Source organism: Phaethon aethereus (genome assembly GCF_964289735.1).
Source record: "Phaethon aethereus genome assembly, chromosome: Z".
In the NCBI taxonomy this organism is placed as follows: Eukaryota; Metazoa; Chordata; class Aves; order Phaethontiformes; family Phaethontidae; genus Phaethon; species Phaethon aethereus.
The window spans coordinates 18781652-18799472 of record NC_138577.1 but is presented as its reverse complement, the minus strand read 5'-3'; the positions used below and the strand labels follow the sequence as shown (position 1 = coordinate 18799472).

Genomic DNA, 17821 nt, shown 5'->3' with positions numbered 1-17821 from the left:
CTTTTAAATATGATTAAAATACAAAGTTTGACAAGATTTATTTTCACTGTCAATTTTATCAACTTTATATGTAAAATCACACTTAGAAAAATCAGGGGAAGAAGCTACTGAATCTTCATATTTTATTCAAGGATTCACAGTGCCAAGGAGAATTTTTAAACCTTTTTGACATGTAATTTTTCCCTTGAAAATAATTCAGTTGTCTTTAAGTTATTTGCATTTTTTCATGAGTAAAAAAAAAACAATAAAACTCAGTATAATTATTTAAAAGTCTCAATTTCTAAGCATTATTGATAGCTGTGGTAGCCACAGAGAAAACATTCTTCAAAACCAACTTGGAAAAATTAGTGGTTTATTACACAAAATGAACAAGACCATATTAGTTTTGCTCTCTTTCTGTCTTCGTTTTAGCACACTTTCTTGCAAGTATCATGTGACACACCACAGTAACAGCTAATCTGGGAAACCCTAGATATTGCCAATGACATCTTGCAGGCTGAAAAAATGAAATTGCTTTTTGAGAAATAAAAAAGCAATCATTACTTGGGATGAGTTAGTGAAAGATACCAGTTGCTGAAGAAAAGAGTAAGTTGAAAGATTTGAAGGAACACTTCATGCGAATGCTATGGCATAATGTCAAGAAGGGAGTAGTAGTAGTAGCATGAGTGATACAGAATGCCAAAAACACACTGAGAAATAGTAGGAAAAGATTTATTACAAGGTGGTAGTGACAGTATACTGTACACTCACATGGTCAGAATTTTGACTTGGAAAGAGACCTTGGTAGTATTCTAGATGGTTAAATTTTTATGGGAATTGTGAGAGACTTTAACTTCCTTGTAGATTTTTTAAAGAAATTGTTGCTAATATGGAGCTCGCTCTATTATTCTATATGTTATTAATTTGGAAACATTTTGAGACACGCCAATGATAAGCACTATGTCCCAACTAGTTTTATTTTTTCCATTTCCCTAAAATTCTCACATGTAAGCATAAACCCAGGTAGAGAAAAGAACTCTCTTGTGTGGGAGAAAGTACCTATTCGAATAACAGCACTAATGAAAGAGAGCAGCGTAAATTGCTGGCAAAGCAAATTACTTTTAGCATGAATGTTTTCTCCAAGGTCGTTCTGATACAAAAGTTCTTTGCAGCTCTCATGCATTATACATCTCAATGAATGTATTTTTTTTACTAGCAAGGCTTATTCTTTATTAGCGTTGCTCAAGCACATTTGTATGCAAATAAGATTGGTTAGAGGGGTGCGGCCGCTGTGCTAGGGAGCATAGTGAAGTCCTATCCCCGTCCATGTGTGCTACGACATGTGACACAAAATGTGTAAAATACATATCCTTACGTGAGGCCACAGCAACGGAGGGCTGGACACAGGCAGGAGGGGACGTGGCACAGTGCAGCATCTTCTCCTCAGCTTTGCTGTGGAAAGCAGCTGCGACTCTGTGACCACCTCGGTGAGATATACAGAGCACTGGGTGATCTCACGTCCCTTCTCTCTAAGTAAATCCGTGCCTAGATTAGCTGTAACTGATTAGTAGGGTAATTTTAGAAGCAATACTTTGTTTATGCTAGAGCATGTCTGTCTTCTGGTGACCCAGAACTCTGATTCAAATCCACAGTGTATGCATAAATTTCCCCATATCAGAACAGAAATCAACGATGAGCATGCAAGTTTAAATCTCACTTCTAAAGGATGGGGGTGAAGAATTCTTGCTCCAGAGGTACAAAATAGCTGTACAGAGGTTAAATCAGACTTATACATTCATCATACGTTGTTAAATAGTCCCATGCAAAATATATTTTCCTCTTATTATTGAATCCATGTTGTACACGTGGCCTCATATAATCTTTTGCCACTTTGCAAACAAAAACTAATTTCAATTCCAGAGAATGGAGCAGCCTTCAATTATACAAGTTGAAGGATACGTGCCACAGTTCATGAGGAGTGCATGTACATTATAAATTGAATTAATTGCTCTACAGAGATGCTGATCCTAATTAAGACTTCATTGGCTTTTTCATTGACAACAGTTAAAATTGCCTAATTAAGCATGAAAAAATTAAGGAAAAAAAAATGAAGACTCTTTACATAAGTAAACCAAATTTCTGCCAAGCTTTAACTCACCCATAAGCCTGGGAGGGGTTTTACCCTTCTGTGTCTCAGTACCTTATCTTCTTCAACTGAGACAAGGATGGGGCGCCTGAGGGTCAAAAGTCTTGGCCAGGCAGTACTTGTCCATTTAGGCAACTTCTACATTTTGTGGGTCTCAGATGTATCATGCAGTTTAGTACAGTACAACTCTGAGTATGTTAGTTCAGGACATTCTTTTCTGAAAATTATACTATCCAAAAAGACTTCTGAAGAAGGGAAGAAAACAAAGCAGCAAACAGGACAGACGACTAGTAGAAAGAAGGGAACCAAATGCACAAGGTAAATGAAGTGAGGTCCTCTGAGTCTTCTACGTCCTGGCATCTCTCGCTTCCCCCACTTTCTGTTTCCTGATGCCATGCCTATTTTTCCACTTCAATTCTCTGTTCTCTTAATTCCTCCTGAGGAATGTTTTCTACTTCATTATCTCCAGAGATTTTAACTTTGTCCTTCAGCCACTTTACAAGCATACACATTGTTAGTATGTTGCATATTAATACAGCATAGCCAGTTTCTGAAATTTCACACCTTAATCTCTCTCCGAATGCAGCACCAGAGACGTAGATGCACAGTCTGTACAGTTTCCCTGTCTGCTGCATGGGATGAGCTAAAAATGGTGTTGGTGTACTTTCACGACTTCTGTATAACTGAGAATTTAGGGAACATGTGACAAGTGTAAGGGTTTGGCTTCTAAAACTTATATATTAATGTAGATATTAGCATCACCACTAAAGGCAGTTTCTGTAATTTATAGTTGTGATGTCATATGAGTAATACTAAATTAACTAATATTTGTGTGAGTGTTCTCTGACATACAAATAAAACGTTACCTTTATAAAATATGTGAAGCCTAAGTGGATACATGAATGAATTTTCACTTTGTAGGTGCCTTTAGATAGTAAAAATGTGTTCAGTTGGTTTTTTTTCTGAGTCTTCCTTTTATTGCCCTTACAGTACAAACAAGTGGAACAGTACATGTCATTCCACAAGTTACCTGCTGAAATGCGCCAGAAGATCCATGATTACTATGAGCACCGCTACCAAGGCAAGATTTTTGATGAAGAAAACATTTTGAATGAGCTCAATGATCCCCTCAGGGAGGTAAGATTAAAGTATTTGAGTAGTTCTTCATGGTATGGAAAACTTTCCCGTGTTTCCTGTTTCTGTGTTGAAATGCTCTTCACGGAATCACAGAATCACAGAATCACTAGGTTGGAAAGGACCTTCAAGATCATCAAGTCCAACCATTAATCCAGCACCACCACGTCCCCTAAACCATGTCCTGAAGTGCCACATCCACACGTTTTTTGAACACTTCCAGAGATGGCGACTCCACCACCTCCCTTGGCAGCCTGTTCCAATGCCTGACCACCCTCTCGGTGAAGAAATTTTTCCTAATATCCAATCTAAACCTCCCCTGGCGCAACTTGAGGCCATTTCCTCTTGTCCTATTGCTAGTTACTTGGGAGAAGAGGCCAACACCCTCGTCGCCACAGGTAGTTGTAGAGAGCGATAAGGTCTCCCCTCAGCCTCCTCTTCTCCAGACCGAACAACTCCAGTTCCCTCAGCCGTTCCTCATAAGACTTGTTCTCCAGAGCCCTCACCAGCTTCGTTGCCCTTCTCTGGACACGCTCCAGCACCTCAACATCCTTCTTGTAGTGAGGGGCCCAAAATGGAACACAGTATTCAAGGTGCAGCCTCACCAGTGCCAAGTACAGGGGCACGATCACTTCCCTACTCCTGCTGGCCACACTGTTCCTGATACAGGCCAGGACGCTGTTGGCCTTCTTGGCCACCTGGACACACTGCTGGCTCATGTTCAGCCGGCTGTCAACCAGCACCCCCATGTCCCTTTCCACCGGGCAGCTCTCCAGCCACTCCTCCCCAAGCCTGTAGCGTTGCATGGGGTTGTTGTGGCCAAAATGCAGGACCCTGCACTTGGCCTTGTTAAACCTCATACAGTTGACCTCTGCTTTTTCTGATTCTATTTTGTAATCTTTAATCTCATTTGACCTAGTCAATGAATGACCAGGAGAATGAATTTTATATTAGATTGACACAAAGAAATAAGCAGATTTACACTCTATTCTGAACTAGTCTGTCAGAGTCGCTGCCATGTAAGTATGTCAAAAGGTAAAATCCCATCCTTCCGTTGTTGACAGAAACTTACCGTTTTCACCTATTCTTTAAAATAGATAGGTGCTGGACGGGAATGGTCCTGGGTGAAAGGTTTTTTCTGCTCTCCCTACTTGATAACCATACAACTGTGCAGATGAAACCACTGAAAGCCACCAGTGAAGGGAGAGCTGCTTTGTTTCATTCCGTGAAGTAGCATCCTTCGTTAAGATGGTCTTTACTTGAGATGAGGAAGCTGGAATATGATACACAACCATTAAAAAATTTCTTTTGCTAAAACTATAGTCTTTATTCCAGTTTTGGGTTTTTGTTATGTTATGCTATGCTATAGAATCATAGAATCATAGAATCTTTGGGTTGGACAGGACCTTTTAGGGTCATCTAGTCCAACCCCAAGTGTAGCTTTGCCATGCTATGCTATGTCATGTGTGGAAGCAGTTGGAATTTTCTTTCTCAAGGTGTTTGTGTGGGAGGAAGGCAGCACTCATCTTGCTGTAACAGAGGTAGCTACTTAATGGGAGTATAAATCTGACTGTCTTCTGTTGGGTGGTGCTCATGCCTAACCTACTTAAAGATATTTGTGTTACCAGTTGGCTGATATCCTCTACTGAAATAAGGAAAACAAACCAAAACAGAGGAGAAGAATGAAGTTGAAAAATTCAGAGAGAAGAAAGCATAAGAAGGGAAAAGAGAATAGAAAAAAGAAAAAGGGAGAATAAAGGAGGAGCAGTCTGATACATGATGAAACTCGTGCAATTTTCAATGATACCAAGTAAAGCCTTTTAGTATCCTCTGCCATGGGAGGAGTGGTGCTGAATATATGTCTCTCTGTGTGTGTGTGTATATATATATGTATATAATGTATATATAACACCCAACAGAGCACAGGATGACCTCTGTACTTTCAGAAAGATAGGTGAAGGTTTTGTGGGATAAGAAGAGCATAGGTCTGTACTGGATTGTCTGTACCATTGAAGGCAAATCATGTCATACAATCCATTGCCAAAATCAATCAAGTTCCATATTTAAAATAATTATAAGAAACCCCTTGCCTGTTCACGGGCTCTGAGGGCAGCTGGCACAGTTTTGCCACGTCTGTGTTATGAAAGTCATAATAGTGGCCTCCCTCCTTACAAACTGCCAACTGGGAACGGTGAACGGCACCCAAAATTGCTGGGTCATTGCTAGATGGTTCAAGTCAAAATCAGGCCGAACCATGATTGTTCTAACAATTTAACAGTACAGATGACTGAATGCCAGTGCCTAGGCCCATTTAATTCCCTAACATAGATATATCCTGAGCCCTTTCATTATACTGTGGATTTGTAAGTATTTTGGGGGGCAGGTGGAGGGCGCTCGCTTCTGCACTGCTTCTGGCAGTTTACCCTGTGGCTCCCCGTGGTAGCTTTGCTATAAAAATCTTTCATGTAGGACAGGAAAATTGTGGGAATTACCCCTAGAGTACGGTGACAATCAAAACATGAATCTTGGCCAGTATGGAGCCTTTGTTTTTTTAAAAGAACAGAAGCATGTATGAATGTATCAGTCACTGACATCAGAAACAGTTTCATCTATTTCCGCTTTTAAGGAAAGCATTTCTCCATAAACAAAGTTTAATACACTTCCATTGCAAAATCTTCTTTTACTAACAACAGTTTGCAGTTATGGCACTCTAATTACCTGTCTTTTCCTCCTTTCCTCTCTCCATGCTTCTCTCCTCCTTTTCTCCCTCCATCCCCGAGTCCTGTCCCCTTCCCTTCCTTTTTTCTTATTGCTTAAGAGCAGCAAGGCAAATTTGGTCAAGTGTGAAAAACAAAAAGCACTTCTGGGGAGAGACCAAGCATGGAAAATTTCAAAAATTAATGAGCTACTAAAAACATGGAGTAAGAATAGAATTTCATGGAAGGACTGGCTTCTGGTTTTGCTATTATCATGCTGTACTTTGCATGTCGTCTTTGTTCTCTGTATTATATATTTACTCAGCTACAATCAGTTGTGCACACTTCCCTGATAATGACATAGTGATTGTCCCAGAAAAAGATTAAAAAAAAAAAAGTAAGAATTGGACAGTGGCAATGCCAAACAGGTTTCCCAACGAATCTGCCCAAATTCTGGTGGCAGCTCATGCACTGTGCCCCCACTTGGGTATTTGTTTAGTTTAGCAGTTTCAAATTCTATTTATTTTAGCTGCCACTTCAGTATGTCCAATTTGGTAGGGCAGCTTTCTGATGATACTAACGGATAATAAATTAGAGCCTTTTAAAGGCAGAATGTAGTTGTTCATATATTGGATGAGATATACCATCTTTTGTGCCAATAACTGCACCATCCAGGTGATAGCACAGGTACTCTAGCTGCATCATTCAAGAATAAATGTTTACTACATTTCTTAAGTTTTTAATGAATCCTGCATGTTATTATACTTTGAGTTTAGCGTGGGGTAAGAATTAAATATTCAGAGTCTCCATGGGGCATACTTAGCTTGATGAAAGTAGCTTCTGATGAAGACATTCAACTGAAACCATTATTTCTCACTTGGAGTAAGCAGAACAAAAGAAGCCACACAAACTACTGCATAATTATGGCATTAATATTATCAAATTTTATAACAAAAGTTGCACTGTTTTCAGTTCTCCTTGTTCTCAGCCATTCAAGTTTAACATATGGGCTGACGATTTACACAGCTAGGCTGTCTTTAGCAGTGATGACCTCTTTTTGGTCCATGTTTTAAAATTTTGGCTCATTCTTTTCTAGCAGAAAAGTAATTATGCATGGTATAAATATGATCATTCAGCCATTAAAAATAGCTAAAGTAGATAGAATTAAAAGTAAAAATCTGGTGTAAAATTAATTCTTACATGATAAATACTACTAATAAAGCTGTATATGCTTATAGTAGAGGTAAGACTTTTTTGGTAAAAGAGGATGGATATACATTTTATTGAGCTTCTAAAAATTATGTATGGAACATTCATAGTAGATTGGATGATTAAAACAATGAAAAGCTAAGAAAAGGTTTGATGCATATGTGTGAGTGGCTAACTTTCTTGGGTAACAGAAATAGTCATGTTTGTTGTGGGGAATTAACCAAGGCTTCATACAATAAGGAAAAAATGAATCCTGAACATTTTAAAATTTTTCAAGGCGCTCTCTAGGTGCTTCCTAGCTGAGTAAAACAACAGGTAGCTGACCTGTACCATTCAAGGATTAGTTTATATTAATAGATTCCCTTCAATGACGGGGAACTAAAGTAGACACTTATTAGAAAATGGGATTTAAAACTTTATCTTCTCTCCGGTTAAGTTACTTGCACAATTTGAGTATATGAGTCCCATGGTAATGTAGTTAATTGGATATCCTCAGCTCTACACACTCAAATGGAATTAACCATGTGTTGTACGACCTGCTCGAAAGGAAAGGTGCTCTCTGACGAAAGTAAAGAATTAAAAGTTTCTTTTCATTAAATTAAGAAATTTCACTCTTACTGAAAAGCATACCCCCTTTTTCATAGTTAGACTTATCTGATAATAACTGTCCAGCCGCTTTGAGAATCAGGTAGTCAGGAGACTCCTGGCAGTTACAATATCAGTAGAGATGAAAGATTTTAAATTGCTTCTTCCAGGCCATGCAGGGTTGGATTCATCAAACCTATCTGTAGCGGCATACAAGTTCTGCAACATGTCTGAGCTAGTCATCAGGATCTCTCTGCACATACCAGCCCCCGCATACACTCTCACTGTAAAGAAACCCTAGCTGACGAGCTTAGAAAAAACACTACCTCTTCAAAGAGTAGTTGACATGTGAAATAAATTATGCCTTGAATAGCGTTTGCAACTACCTCCCTCCCTCCCTCATTTCTTAAGGTAGTTATTAGCACTTAGTAGCAATTAACATGTTTCCCTTATATAAATATCATCTCTGGTTCTTCAGCAGAGGTACTTGTAAAGTTTTCTAAAGTTCACATTTTTTAACTTTGAGTTCTTGCCACGTACATGCTTAAACATAATTTGGCATCAGAAGGCCCTAGTCCCAAAACTGGACTTTATATAGCTGTCATGACATGAAATGGAGATTGTACAGACAACAACAAAAAAAACCAAAACACAACCCCACCCCCCAGCAAAGAGAAATCTATTCCAAAAGGACACCTGAATTACAAAAGTTTAAAGACGTATACATGAACCATTTCATCTAAGAACAGAGTGTAAGAAATGTCAAAGTGTCTCAGCTCTGGCGTTTGCCTAAATCACCAGCCTCTAGTGCCTGTAGGTGGGTGCCCAGAGATGAATGAGAACAGGGCAAGTATGGTATTTCTCCTAATGACTCTCCTGGACCCCCAATATGTTCTGTTCAAGGGATTCTCTGAGACTGACTTGATTCTTCTACTGCATAATTCTTAATACATATCTCTTCCAATTACTCATTTACACACCTCTTGAATCAACGTACTCTCTCTGTGCAACGGCACCATCCTTTGGAAAGGAGCACAGACCTGTGCCCTGTTGCATGAGAAATCATCTCCTCATTTTGGGATTGAACCTGGCTCCTACAGTTTTTTGGTTTTGATGGCCATTAATTTTTGTAGCAAAAGTGACAGTACTGTCAATTCCTACCCACGCTTCGCATGCCAGTTTTATAAACATCTATGGTAACATCCTTAAACTATTTTTTTTTTTTTTTTTGAAGGTCAAGAGATCTATTCTACTTCATTCGTTCTTGCATGGAAGCCAGCTCCACACCCATGATCTAAAAGGCTCTCAACTAGAGCCTTTTAGAGTTGAGAACACAGATCTGCAGGCAGCATAATGATATGATAATAATACAAATAATTCCTTTCCTAATAACTCCCTAACATTAATTTTTTTTTTTAATCACTGCCAACCATTGAGTTTACTTTTTTTTAAATTATAACTGTAAGAACTAGCTCCTAAGAGGTAATGGATACATTATTTTATGTATTTCATCGAATCATAGAATAGTTTGGGTTGGAAGGGATCTTTAAAAGTCATCTAGTCCAAACCCCCCTCCAATGAGCAGGGACATCTTCAACTAGGTCAGGTTGCTCAGAGCCCCATGCAATCTGACCGTGAATGGTTCCAGGGGTGGGGCATCTACCACCTCTCTGGGAAACCTGTGCCAGTGTTTCACCACCCTCATCATCAAAATTTCTTGCTTTTATCTAGTCTAAATCTATGCTTTTTTAGTTTAAAAGCATTACCCCTTGTCTTATTGCTGCAGGACCTGCTAAGTCTGTCCTTATCTTTCCTACAAGCCCCCTTTAAGTACTGGAAGGCTGCAGTAAGGTCTCCCCGAGAGCCTTCTCTTCTCCAGGCTCAACACCACCAACTCTCTCAGCCTGTCCTCGTAGGAGAGGTGTTCCAGCCCTCTGATCATTTTGGTGGCCTCCTCTGGACCCGCTCCAACAGGTCCATGTTGTTCCTGTGCTGAGGGCTCCAGAGCTAATTTGTGTCGGTAATTTCCAACCAGCCCATAAGAAGCTGCTTTTAGATTCTTTTTAACCACGTTCTTTACACAGTGGTGTTTCTGAAACTGAGCAGAACTGTGTGAACTTCTTGGTCTTTGTTGTTCCCATAGGGATAGTGAATTTAAGTACATTATGGTACCTATTACATCCTAATGAATCAGGTGTAGGATTCTGAAAAAGATCCTGTACAGTGCTTAGTGTGACCCCATCAAGGGTCGCATTTTGTGGAAGTTCTTGTAAAGGAGGTACTCTCACAACAAAATAATGGAAAGCTTCCATTACTGAACTTATAATTGATAATTTTAATTGTATCTAAGTGAAAACAGGACCAAACCAGATCAGTTTGGTACATGTAGACAAAATGAGTGTATTTTTAGAGGAAGTATTTGGTCCCTTCAAAGGAAATTTTAAAAATATCAATTTGGTAACATCACTTTTTTTTCCAGTTGTTAACTTTCTCTTTTTCTCCATTAAAACTTACTTCCTTTTGTAATATCTTTCCTTCTATTTAGTATTTATCTTTAGAAATCACAAAGCATTATATTCTCATTTAGACTATAGTATAATCCTATGCATGAAGGATGAAACATCTCCAGATTTAATGATATGAAGCCAAAATGTGGTGTGATTAGACCACAGTATGCTTCAATCCTTTTTAATAGTGTAGGCATTATGATTTTTGTATACAGACCATCAAACATTGAAATAATGGTAGAAAATCAAATAAGTTTATTAAAAAAACAATAAAGTATCAGAAACCATAGGAAAATATTGGACATTCCAAATATTTTGCTTCCATAACAGCTTATGTCCGTAAGTTTATCTCATAAAAGACAGAGAGGTAATTCTTGCGTTATAATGCACTGTACTTTTATCCATTTTTATAGGCAGTGAACCTTGGTATGAAGCCAAAAGAGGGGAACTAGGGAAAATGCATCAGAATTATAGATGTATTCATACTGGAACTCATTTAAGTATATCTTTATATAGCTATATGGAGAATGAATACCTTTTCATGCAGTGCATTGAAGTTTCTTTCACATAGACACAGATAAGACGTAACTTTGGTTCATACTCTAGACTACTGAAGTTGTCAATGAATTATGCAGCATGTCAGTCTTGCAGAATAAATGCTGATATAACACAACATTATTTATTTGACAAATGCTGAAAAAAAACTATTGGTATTTTTCAAAGATCTGTGTAAGGTATGCTAAATAATAGGCTAAGTGTACAAGGCTTAAGCAAAGCCCTGAAAATCTCTTAGAAAGGACCATAATTTTTAAAAATTAAAAATAGAACAAATGGGCCATTTTAATGTTGGAAATGAGCAGACAATCACCAGGTGATTGTATTCTTGTGTTTTAATATGTTTTGCCCAGCAGATGTGACATGGTAAGAAACTGTGTGCACACTCAAAATTGTTTCCCAGGGACCTAAGACAATGTAGGTTGATTTCCTGTACTATGCAGAGTGTGTTTGCTCCTCAGTGTATGCACATTACTGTGGTTTAACCCCGGCCAGCAACTAAGCACCACACAGCCTCTCACTCACTCCACCCCGTGTGGGACGGGGCAGAGAATGAGAACAGTAAAAGTGAGAAAACTCCTGGGTTGGGATAAAGGCAGTTTAATAGGTAAAGAAAAAGTCGTGCACCCAAGCAAAGCAAAACAAGGAATTCATTCACCACTTCCCTGGCTGTGTTCAGCCATCTCCAGGAAAGCAGGGCTCCATCACGTGTAACGGTTACTTGGGAAGACTAATGCCATCACTCCAAATGTCCCCCCCTTCCTTCTTCTTCCTGCAGCTTTATATGCTGAGCATGACGTCATATGGTATGGAACATCCCTTTGGTCAGTTGGGGTCAGCTGTCCCAGCTGTGTCCCCTCCCAGCTTCTTATGCACCCCAGCCTTCTCGCTGGTGGGATGGTGTGAGAAGTAGAAATGGCCTTGACTCTGTGTAAGCCCTGCTCAGCGATAATGACAACATCTCTGTGTTACCAGCATTACTATCCTAAATCCAAAACACAGCACTATTCCAGCTACTATGGAGAAAATTAACTCTAGCCCAACCAAAACCAGGACAACATACACAAGCATACATGCTGCAGTTGAGACACAGCTTTTGAATTGTCAACCACTTTCATTGCTGTTGCACATATTCAAGAAACTTTGATCGCAGTCCTTTCTGTGTTTGACATGCTTTGTTAGCAAATCCATCCTCAGCTGCAACATGTCCAGGTCCAAGATCTATCTGCTTCCGATAATACTTATAATAATACACCAGCATTTCTTAGTAATTATGGTTTTGAACAGTTTTATTACTGCACCTGTGAGATTCCTTCATAATTGCTTAATAAATATTTCAGACATGACAGTCCTTTCACGAGCTTTTCAAATATATTAATCCAAATGAAATCCACAATTCTTAGTGCCGTAGTTGCGTTTCATAGAAAGGTAAGTTATTTGAGAAAAGTACCAGACTATTTAGATGCAAACTAAATGCTGTGCGAGATGTCAAAACCCATTGTAGAAGAGTAAATCCAGTGTGTGCTTGCTCCTGTCTGAACTGCTGTTCAGGTATCTGAAAAGCAGAATCAGAAAGATTTTCGTGCATACCAGGTTCAGTGAATTAAGAGAACAGCAGCTAATGCAACAGGAGTGCTGTCCCGCAGAGGAGAATTTCGCACCGTTGCCTTATTCAGTCCAAGATGATGCTTCAAGTGCCTGACATGTCTCAGTTTTTAGTGGAGTGAAGGATCGTTCAGCTAGCTGATAATGCAGGTAGTGCTAGGGGCAGTGGATGCAAAGAATCAAGCTTTTTTTTTTTTTTTCTTCATGCAACTTCTGCTGAAAGCCAGGAAAGGTTACTACATATTAGACAATGCTTACAACAACATTCATTCCTATTAGGTCTGAATATGCTATTGCAATTTTAGATGTTATTGCTGATTTTTAGGAGGTTAAAAATAATAACAAAGTACTTAGATGACTTCTGAGTTAGCTCTCCTTATGTAAACACAGTCTTTTAACACTGTGCTTGCTTTTGCTTGGCTAGTGTCCTCTCGAGTAGGATTTGGAAAGTTGGTTTATTTAGCTAAAACTGAATTGTGACTAATCTCTGAATTGTGAGTATGAGTCCTTTACGTTAAACCAGCAGAAGTTAACACATGTTCCTTTGAACCCTTTGAAGAATAACTGAAGGTAAATGAAAAATAAATAAATGAAAATTCTTGATGCAGGGTTGGAAACTAAATCTTTTTTAATTCAGGACTAGGACATGCGAGATCTGGCTACATGAAAGCAAATCTGGAACCTGCCAAGGATCTCCATTTTCCCTTTGTGGGCTTCTGACGTAAAAAGTCAAGGCACTTGCATAAGGGGAGCATGGGAAGGGGAAGGGGGGAAGCAGAAGGCAGGATACATCCCTGATCCCAGTAGAAAATGTGGTGCAGTCAAGTCAGGAATGAATGGTACTGGATGTGCTCATGTCCCTTTTCTGTAAGTCTCATCCTTGGAGGCGGTGAGAAGGAACATCTTTGCCTTCAGTTTTCACTGTGGAATTCAGATTCTGTATCCAGAAGCAGGCTAAAGTCTTTTGAAGCATATTTGTTTGGAATCAGTAAAAGTACTTTGGAGGTCATGTAATACAAAAGTTTCTGTGTTGAGTGAGAACCCTTTAAATGTGCCAGTGTCCATGAAAGTCACCACAAATAAAGATTAGCACTGTGACTTGCCATCGACAAAAGGAGATAAATACGCTGTAAACTGCCTGATGCAGAAGCAAATGCCTGTGTCTACTTTTATCCACTCAGTTGCGCATTATGATTATGGTAGTAACAGCATACAGAAGGGTTCACAGTATTCATGCATGAATTTGGAGTTGCCTTTTAAAAGCACACGATCTCAAAGGTAAAGACCAGGAGAACAAAAAACAACAGAGCACAAAATCTGTTCTGAATATGCACTTTTATTAACTTAATTTCCAGTTGGTATACTGGTGATTTAAGAAGACAAATCTTGTTAAAGCTGTGGGACGTATCCAAGTTAAACTCTGCACATCATGGTAATGCTGGATCATTGTTTTGCTTTTTTTTCTACTGCCACTTGAACAAAAAAACTGTACATTATTTTGAAACCTGCGCAAAACTCTGTCTAATCTGTAACTTTGAACTGTTGGTGTTATCTAGCAAACACAATAAGCAAATATTTACAATCTTTTCTCCAAAAACTGTTTTGCATGTAAGCCAAAGGTGAAATGCTGAGGTTTTTTTCTAAAGTCTTAGTACCAAGAAGAATCAGGGTCTCCTCCTCAGTTGCAAAATAAACTTTTGAAAGTGGAATCTCTTTTGACGAAGAGTCTTTATATAACAGATTAAATGGAAATGAGAATTGCAAAAATGGTTTTTAAATTACTTATAAATGGACAGATAATGAAATTTAGTGTAGATACTGATGCACAAGGTGTTTAATTACACTTGCTTAATTTAAAGATAAGTGTCTAACACTGAAGGAACTTAGTGTCTGATATTTTTAGTGATTATCAAGAGTCTTCCTCCCCTTGGAAGGAAGGAAACTGCTGTGATACAAGATTGTTAGAGAGGAGTGGAGTTAAAAGCTGGTGCAAAATGTGGAGTCTGACACTGGAGTACAGTGGCTCCTGGGCTAGGTTCAAGGCAATGGTTTTTATCTGTTGTCTCCGTCTCTTTCATGATACCTTCACACAGTCTTGCTCAGTGGTAACACCGGATCCTACGCCAGCCTTGGTAGGAGTAAAGCACTGACTGGCAAGGAGTTCCCCTAAAAGGATTTTAATCTCCCAGCTTTTTCTATGGAGTCTATGTTTGTTAATCTTCTTCTGAATAAATCCATTTTTCTTTTCCCTCATTTGTGAAAAGCAAAATCTCTGTGGTTCATTGACAGGATGCTAAGAAAGTGCTCTGAAGCACATACAGTTGCAAGTTTTATGAGATAATCATTGCATGTTTGTGCACTCTGATCACTATAGTACCTTTGAAGCAATGGATGATGCCTTGCTAGAAGGCTAAACTATTTTGTAGATAAAATAAATACCTCTGTGCTTATATATATTTTAAAGAAAAGCTGCATTCTTTGTAATTAACAGTTTCCATTTTAACCTGGATTGCAGTCATTAGTTAACTGTGCAACTGAAAATTATTTAATATTTATTTCTGTGATCTCATGACTGTCACTTACATGTATTAAAAATAAGTTTATTTCATAGTGAAGAGTTTTTTTCTTGTACTAAATTGAAAATCAGGAAGCAAAGTTGTGTCTATGTCTATTAAAAATGTAAGAAAAGAGTAGAACTACTGAGAATCATTTTAAAAATATACCTGGTGAGCATTATGCTATGGGAGTTGTAACAGATTATTTGGGAAATACAGTGGCTAGTACAGATATCTACAGTTCCCAAAACAAAAATCTAGCTCCTTGTTGTACCACTTATCGCCACACATTGTATAAACCCTTATGTATTTATGACTATGCCAGTTTTCATAATCATCCACATTTCACCAAGACTAGAAAGTCTCCCATCAGTAGGGGTTGGAAATGAAATAGTTCATGCTTTTTAGCATCTGGCACCAAATTTATTCATTACAGAGAGGAAGACAAATGCTGTCAATCCCATGTGGACAGCTTAATATATAGCAGACCTAGAGAGGAATTAAGAGGCAATGACATCTGCAGAGAAGCAGAAATGGAGGTGTATGTAGCTTGCTTTGTCATTCTCTAACACCAGATAAGTTCTTCATAATATTGATACTTACAGCAATGGGACAAACTTAGAATGTGAGAAAGAGGTTAATACCCTTCCTGAGCCATTATTTAAAGTTCACGGCTGGCCTATTTTTAGGCCACCATGTGAGAAGTGTTCACTGAAAATAGATACAGATTATGTGTCCTTGCAGAATATAGAACATCAGGACATTTCATTTCCAAAGAACATAATTGGGACTGGGAGCAGAATCTTCTTTCCTCTCACCTTTTTGCTTGTAGATTATAACTGCAGTTACACAAGCATACACTCTTACATGAATTATATTAACCTCTAAATATTTAACTAAAACTAATTTGAAATATGGTTCTAATGGGACACATTAATTAGTTAAACTTTTATTTTTTTACATTAAATGTACAAATATGTACCTTTGTACACATACAGATAGATCCACATCCACATATAAGTATATATGTGGGAGAGCGTATATACATATATATGCACACATAGACAGACTTTCAGGCACGTGCATGCAAATGCACGTGTCCAAGTTGTGTGAGAAAAATACTCTATAATGCTCTGTTGATATCCTTGCATAGTACTAAGTACATATATTGTATTATGTACTCCAATAACTTCTTTATGTTTCTCACTGTTGCAGTATATCTCAATATATATTTCTTATGCCACCAGTCTATGTTTATAATCTATTACCTTAAAATGAACTGTAATGACAAGGGTTTTAAGGGCTCTCCTATGATATAAAATTAATACAGATAAATTTATTCATAAAGGTGGAGATTAAATTATAGTCTTAAGGTCATTTGAAAATCTATCTGAATAAATTATACGAACATATTTCTTATGAAAATAATCCCCACCGTGTATTTAACTCATGAAGTAAGTAATGTAACTATACTTAAATGCTGTTAATGGTTAAATAAATTTAAAACTTTGGGCAAGCAGATGAACTGAAATTGCTTTGGAAAATAGTATTTAATTGATGTAAAGAACATGTCACTGCCTATGCACCTGCATCCTATGGCTGCTCGGTCTCATGCAGAGATGTTAATGGCAGTTCCCAAGCGCCCTGCTACCATCAGACCCCTTTGCTTTTAGTGTGTGCCTAGTCCTGGAAAGAAAACACAAGCACAAATATTTAAGGCCTTAGTGATTGCATGCAGAGAGCAAGCACAGCATAATTACTAAATGTAGATGACAGAAGGCTACAGGTATCTCACCTGGTTTCTTGTTTATTATTTACACAGCCACTTCCTCCCCATGCTCCCTAGAACAAAAATTTTCAGAAAGTACAAATGCTGAGGATGTCACATGCATCCTGGTCTGTCAATCCTTGACAACGATTTGGCTCCTACTTGTAGTGTGACTCTTTCATTGGTACTCTGATACCATCTCATTATTAAATGTGTTTGCCTACTGAATATTTAAGGAGTCTGATTCATTACTTTTACTCCAGCTGTTACTACTAATAAACATTGACCAGTCTACTGCCAGCTTGCCTTCTCTTTCCTCCACATGATCTGCTATCGAGGCTGTTCTTGCTGTCACCATGTCTACTTGCATTCCTCAGAATTTCTTCCATTCTTTACACCTCCCTTGCCATTTATGCATCTCTTTCCCCTGCAGCTACCAATATTAGCCAAAGTGGCACTCTCAAGCAAATTCTATCTTCAGGGTTGTATGGCTGTCATTCTACTAAGTTATTCCCAGAGGCTTCATCTTCATTTTTACCATCCGATGATATCTCTTCTGGAGCCAGCTCTCCATGTCTCACCCTTAAAACTGAGCATCATCCTCATGTTTCACTGTAAAACTGGGCTCTAGAATGAGGGATTTCAATATTTTTCTACTTCTGCATGCTTACCCTCCAGCACAGCAGCCCAAATGTGGGTAATGAGCTCCTTACACTGGTGTCACAAGTTGCTACTCACAACATAACATCACTGAGCCCTTGCACCTGATCTCACACCAGCATCCTCTTCAGTAGTTTTCCTTAGAAGGTAAATTCAAATGGTCTCATAATTAGCTTGTCCCAGTTCACATAGCAAAGCAGTGATGAAACTGATTCAGAATTAGAAAGGGATTATGCATCCGCCTTATCTTTCTTTTTATATCCTTCTCTTATATACAGATGTGTACATGTGTAGCTGACATTGTAAATATTCTAGGACATACACACACAGGCATTCAGGTTCTGTCACACAGTTGTCTAACAAATCTAAATAAATCTTCTCATTGTTTACAAATGCTCTTTTTTGCCACTTTAAGGTGGGTA

General features: G+C 38.4%; 1 protein-coding gene across 1 annotated transcript in view; it reads left to right on the top strand.

The window, feature by feature from the left end:
- The window catches only part of HCN1 (hyperpolarization activated cyclic nucleotide gated potassium channel 1), a gene marked incomplete at its 3' end in the record, with an annotated part of 208453 nt that overhangs the window by 156141 nt on the left and 34491 nt on the right, over positions 1-17821 (top strand). Inside the window, exon 5 of the mRNA XM_082012987.1 lies at positions 3116-3262. Coding sequence (XP_081869113.1) covers positions 3116-3262 — 147 coding nt within the window. The remainder of the gene's footprint in view (positions 1-3115; positions 3263-17821) is intronic.